The sequence below is a fragment of the Oncorhynchus nerka genome, linkage group LG14, assembly GCF_034236695.1.
Source record: "Oncorhynchus nerka isolate Pitt River linkage group LG14, Oner_Uvic_2.0, whole genome shotgun sequence".
Classification (NCBI taxonomy): domain Eukaryota; kingdom Metazoa; phylum Chordata; class Actinopteri; order Salmoniformes; family Salmonidae; genus Oncorhynchus; species Oncorhynchus nerka.
The window spans coordinates 39350319-39357235 of NC_088409.1; the positions used below are offsets into that span (position 1 = coordinate 39350319).

The window sequence follows — 6917 nt, forward strand, 5'->3', positions numbered from 1 at the left end:
GTTACGATGATTCCGGCCTGTTTATATCAGTCAGTAAAAACGTTGTACTTATTCGTATGAGGGAAATTCGTATGATTATGCTAATAGATAATAATACATTGTTACTAATTCTAATGTACTAAATATGCTGATTTGTGGGTGTTTATTTAGGGGTCAACCCAATTATGGTGTTCAGATCCTATCGGTGACATTTCAGCACTGGAACAAAACAGGAAAAGGAGTGTATGGATTGTTTCGCTAAAAATCTTAGCTAGCTGCACAGCTAGCTAAAGTATCTAATCATCATTACATTTTTTAACGCAGCATAATTTAAATAAATGTGAATATTAAACTTCCAGCAGAGTCATGAATGGGAGTACAAATCCGCTCTTGGACAAAGAAGAACATGTTTTAAAGCTCGGAGAGAGCTTTGAGAAGAGGCCAAAATCGTCATTTCACACCATCAGATGTTAGTAGCCAGACTATTTTTAGTGATTAAATATAAATGTGTAAATATGTGAAGTTTATTTTACTATACCCAACTTTAGTCACGCCTTTTGACAAGTTGGGCAGCTAGTTAACGTTACCTAACAATGTAGCTTGTTACTGTTAGCTAGCTTGAGTACAAAAAAAACGAACGGTACTCCGGTACGGTACGTTACCAGCAAAAATATTGTAATCAGATTACAAATACTTTTGAAAACGTAGGTAGCGTAAATTACTTTTAAATTCAGGAAGGATGTTTGCAAAAAAATACATTAACACCTTTCTGTTTTCTCAATGACATTCAATTCAGTACTGAAGAAAGGTGCAAGTTTAAGGTTGTTCCACCTGAACTAGTCTGACCACAAGTCAGAGACCACTATTATGATGACACCACATTTGTTTGATGGGCCCTTTTGTATTATTTTTACTTCTTCTAATGCCTCTTAAGGGGAAAGTAATCAGATTACGTTATTGAGTTTGGGAAATTTTAAAGTTATGTTACTGATTACAATTTTGGACAGGTAACTAGTATTTCTGACCTTATAATTATCTTTCCCACTCTTTCACACTTGTAGATGATTTCAAACCAGCTTCAATTGACACAAGCTGCGAAGGAGAGTTGCAAGTCGGTAAAGGAGAGGAAGTCACCATCACATTACCTCACATTCCAGTAAGAGTGGGTGTTTTTGAGTCAACTGTGGTCTTTTGCCTGTACTGTACAATGACAAAGTTTTTTCTGATAACTCCACTGCAGAAAGATGAAAGCAAACAGTGTACTTGATCATGATACTTGTTATTGTGTTGTTCGTAGGGCTCTACACCACCCATGACAGTATTCAAAGGAAATAAGCGGCCATATCAGAAAGACTGTGTTCTTATCATCAATCATGACACTGGGGAGTACATGCTGGAGAAGTTGAGCAGCAGTATCCAGGTCAAGAAAACCAGGTGAGGGGTTAACCAAAACACTGTCTCAAAAATGCATAGTAACAATGAACCTTTAGGATAAATGTGTTTTGCAGATCATTTGTGACCGTAGATGTGCAGCTGTTGACTTTTGTTTTTCAGAGCGGAGGGCAGCAGTAAGATCCAGGCCAGGATTGAGCAGCAGTCGGTGCGTGCCACTGCCACCCAGCCTCCAGCGCAGTTCCGTGCCCCCACTAAGCCTGGTGCAGGGGCCAAGACCTCCCCCTCCCCTTCCAAGGACAACCCCTCCCCTGAGCCCCAACTAGATGACATCAAGAGAGGTGAGCCTCTTCATGTGTTGCCACCACTTTTACCAAGTGATCATTCTTGTTTCTCTATTGACTGTTGCCTCTGTCATCCCCTCCTGTCCTGGCACAGAGCTGCGAGCGGAGGTGGAGGTTATTGAACAAATGAGCAGCAGTAGCGGCAGCAGCTCATCTGACTCTGGTAGTGGGGACGACAGCTCCAGCAGTGATGGGGAGCATGACGCCCCTCACCCCCAACCTGTCCCACTCCCTCTCCCCCAGATCCAGCCCTCCCCCAACCGTAATCCCATGGCCAACGGAGGAGCAGACAGGGAACAGGGCAGCAACCAGCTGATGAACACGCTCAGTGAGTACCAGGGCTGGTAGGGCCAGTGTAGCACTCTACGTTGGGGGACTACTAATAATTGATCTCTCGATTGAAGTCTGTAGGTGGTGGTTGCAATGTGTGTGTTGGTGTTTCCACAGGGAACGACCTCCAGTTGAGTGAGTCAGGCAGCGACAGTGACGACGACTGAACTGCCCCCATCTACCTCTCATTATCACACCATCTTGCTCTCCTCTTTCTTCTCCTTGCCTGGTTCTGTTGTTTTGCTGCTGTGGCAACCGACCCAACTGTAAAGTCTGGTTTTATTGTATTTTTTTATATCTCTTGAGAAACCGGCCAACCTTGAGATTTAATAGTGTATTTTTTTGATTAGCTGTATATTTTGTTTTGTATTTTTAAATCCTTTTACATATGAAAACATGCTAAAGAATATATATTAGAATGCATATATATATATAGAGCTCCTAGTTGTATCAACTTGTATCACAAGTCTTTGTTGTTTTCTTGTTTCTTCACAAGGGGAGGGGCTTATTTGGACTATATCACCCCCATCTTCCCTATTTATCTGGAAATCAAAAGAAGGCACTGAAAGCATTTCACCCATTCCATGTTTTTATCAGAATCATGACACTTTCAAAATCAGTCTTTCAAGAGGCCAGGATGCAGCTCACATCAATTTTAAGCTATAGAGGATACTAAAGAACGTACTCATATTTTTCATGTAAAATCAGTTTCAATTGACCACTTACTAAAGTGTTTAGCTGGAATATTGACCTGTTCTGGTGAACAGGTAAATATCAGTAACAGGTAAATGGTAGTAAATGAGCCTGGGTCAATCCTTTACATGTCAAAGCACTTTAGTTGAATTGTAATATCATAACTTTCAGCAGTTTCCACCTAAAATATTTTGCATTGCTTTAACAGCACCTGTCTGACCTAACAGTTAAATGCAACTAACAACCAGTATTTACGAGTTCATCATACCCTTTATAGCTAATATTCTACTATTTCCACATCTATCATTTGACTTTCTGATTCTGTCTCACTCAATAGCTAGATTGCCATCCATTTGGTGACAGATTTTCATGCGAACATTCTAAAATCTGCATTAAAACAACATGTGCATATTCCCACCAGATATGTTTCCATCAAATCGATGTGTTGCGGATAACAGTATGTGTGTGATGACGTAGTGTACATAAATACACGTTTAATGGGTTTCCATCGCATTTTAAACTACTCATGTTGCGTTATATTGCGAATCTCTGGTCTTTGCACGTGCGCTCTAGCCAACAGCTCATAGGTAGGCTAGTCTACATGATGAGATTATTATGGATAAAGCGTGATTATCTTTTATTTGTCAAGCGGCAGCCTAGCATCGATCATCATGTCACCAGAATAAGACTCTCGATATTTATCGGAAAGGCTCATCACCGTGCACTTTCACCACCATGTAAAGTTTATCATCATTTATTTCATATAGCCTAATAAACTGCATGCTTTCCGTAGTCGTAGTGGAAGGACCACACAATATCATCACGACTCCACATTTATTTCATATAGCCTAATAAACTGCATGCTTTCCGTAGTCGTAGTGGAAGGACCACACAATATCATCACGACTCTACATTTATTTCATATAGCCTAATAAACTGCATGCTTTCCGTAGTCGTAGTGGAAGGACCACACAATATCATCACGACTCCACATTTATTTCATATAGCCTAATAAACTGCATGCTTTCCGTAGTCGTAGTGGAAGGACCACACAATATCATCACGACTCCACATTTATTTCGATATGATAGTTATATCAATATTGGCACATGAAGGCGTTTCCACTGCCATTTCTCACATTATTAATTTTACAGACACACTGTCTACTGTATTTTGTTTTGTCGAAATTTGGAAAGTTTACCGACAAAATGTCCTTTTTCCACCAGACCTGTCGTGGCATTGTTTTATCCGACATGTACTTTACTCACATGAGAAGGTTGGATGGAAACCTGGTTACTGGCCCAACCATATATCACTGTCCCAAATTCCCAACCGTATATCACTGTCCCAAATTCCCAACCGTATATCACTGTCCCAAATTCCCAACCATATATCACTCTCCCAAATTCCCAACCATATATCACTCTCCCAAATTCCCAACCGTATATCACTCTCCCAAATTCCCAACCGTATATCACTCTCCCAAATTCCCAACCATATATCACTGTCCCAAATTCCCAACCGTATATCACTGTCACAAATTCCCAACCGTATATCACTGTCCCAAATTCCCAACCATATATCACTCTCCCAAATTCCCAACCATATATCACTGTCCCAAATTCCCAACCATATATCACTCTCCCAAATTCCCAACCATATATCACTCTCCCAAATTCCCAACCATATATCACTGGCCTAGTTTCAGACCAGTGTAGACATTTTCAGAAGGACCAAAGAAGCAAAACAAGTAGTTTTTAGAATACAGACACCGAACTTCTATTTTTACTTAGAAATGCGTCTATTTTCACTAGATGTTGAGTTATTCATAGAATGTAAACGCTGATATAAAATGACCACTTGTTTTTTTCATCAGTTCCATAGATTCAACTGATTTGGAGTGATAGCAGAGTCACGTTGGATCACATCTTTTAATTTAGCAACTGTTGTGACAGTGAATATCATTTGATACTCTATATCATGTGCCCTGTAACAAAACAATCCCTAATCCAAAATAACTTGATGTATCCCCCATAGAGATGTGACGTTGTATCCCAGTGGGCACTCCATGTAATTTAAACGTGGAAATGTGGGTAATATTTGGTTGAGACGTTGATCAATGAAATTTCAACCTTTATCCACCCACTCAAAAAGTCAGCCAGAAATGTGTTGCATTTCCGGTGTGTTATCACTATGCATTCAACCATCCAAATGCACAATCAAATTCCAATTTGAAAAACTGTGATTTCTAGTGTAGTTATAATCTAAACGTTATCACTGCGCTTTGAACCATTTTAAACCACAAGGTTCAAATGGGAATAAAATGTCAGATCATTTGTATTTATACAACAATTTGATGTGTTATCACTGCACGACCAAATGACCTGGATTGCAGCTGAGACGACATTAAAATCACATAGTACAAAGTGATCAATAATGTTCGAGATTCTGCACAGATTATTATAGGTATTGTGAATATCTCCACAGACCTGCGGTGTTTGAACATGCACGCTTTCAATTATTACATAAGACATTTATAGTTACTGTAGGCTAACCTCAACATGTGACCATGGATGTGTGTTACTCATTTTAAAAGATGTAATAAATACTGTTACATTAGTTTGTAAGATGCCTTAACTTTAGGCTATTTACTGTCTTACAAAAGTCAGCCAAATATCTACATTTTAAAGGATATCTAATGCTTGGATGGTTTCATCCTATTCTTAATCCTATTCTTTAACTTTTATTTTTGGTTCAATTGGAGACGTGAATCCAACATATCATTTGTTAACTTGTCGTCAAGTTAATAGGCTATTTACTGTATTGCAAACGTGATATTGAATTGTGTTTGGTTGTCAACATAACCAAATATCAACATTTGAAGGAGATGTATCTTTTTTGCCCTGATTTAGTATAGCTTTAATTCCAATTTGTCTACAAATTAACAATTGATATGTTGAATTAATGTCTCCATCTCAACCAATAATCAAAATGAAAGGATGTGACTAAATCAAATCAAAGTTTAAGTGCATTTAAAGTCAGATGTGATTTAGTCCTATTCTTTAACTTAGATTTTTGGTTGAGATGAAGACATGAATCCAACATATCAATATTTAATTTGTAGATAAACTGGAATTAAAGCCAGACTAAGTCAGTGGCACAGATGGAACTATCCAATCAGAAGATAAATCTCCTTCAAATGTTGATATTTGATTGCGTTGACAACCAAATACTATTCAATATCCAGTTTATCTACAAATTAATAATTGATATGTTGGATTTGCGTCTCCATCTCAACCAAAAATCTAAGTTAAAGAATAGTACTAAATCTAGTCAAACTTTAAATGCACTTTACATAAACTTTGATGTAGTTATATTCATTCACCTAGTCCTAGTCTGGTCAGTGACAAATATCAAAGCTAAGCAGGGCTGGGCTTGGTTAAAACTCTGGATGGGAAACCAAATGAATAGCTGTATATAGATCAACTCTCCAACAGAAGGTGCTGCTGAACCTATTGTTATTTTTCTGATAGTGGATATGTCGTTGAAGATCTGATGTTGTTTCAAAGGTACAAATTCAACATATTTTACACAAGGTTTGTCTATGTTGAAAATTGGTTACACCGATGACATAATCCCGTGGTTGAAATTCCACCCTCAAAATAAGTTGACATTGATAACTTTTTTTAAAAATCCAATATATTTTCCACATAGATTCCATGTCACAAAACATTGACAAATTTACGTTGAACCAACGTTGATTCAACCAGTTTATGCCCAGTGGGATGTGTGTTCATAAGGTGCTTACATGGTATTTAACTGGTGCTGTTGTGTGTCTGGGAAATCAAGCAAGCGATGTGTGTACAAATGTAAAATAATGTTTTGTTTTCACAGCAGTTTGGATCCATGTAGTTGGATGCTATTTCCAATGTGTGTCTCTCTGGCATCCAGTGTTATTTCTGACCCATACTGTTACTGTCCCAGTACAACCTCTCTTGCCACATTTATCGAGGTGGTTGACTTATTGCGTTTATCTCTAGGTTTTGTGCTTTGAGGTGTATTAAAGTGTGCACATGTATTTAAATTGAATGAACTTTTTATGTGTTGACCTCACATCAGTCAACCAAAATAAAGGAAGAAAACAGTCAGAGATTAGTTTCATGGAAATGATATATTGCT

At 38.2% G+C, this 6917-nt stretch overlaps 1 protein-coding gene across 1 annotated transcript; it reads left to right on the plus strand.

Moving 5' to 3' along the window:
• Positions 1-83: 83 nt before the first annotated feature.
• Positions 84-6886, plus strand: LOC115141037 (ELL-associated factor 1-like). The gene is made up of 6 exons (XM_029679614.2): positions 84-448; positions 1041-1135; positions 1277-1413; positions 1534-1712; positions 1810-2043; positions 2163-6886. The coding sequence occupies exons 1-6, from the start codon at positions 346-348 to the stop codon at positions 2210-2212; spliced, it is 798 nt and encodes a 265-aa protein (XP_029535474.1). The 5' UTR covers positions 84-345; the 3' UTR covers positions 2213-6886.
• The last annotated feature ends 31 nt before the right edge of the window (positions 6887-6917 follow it).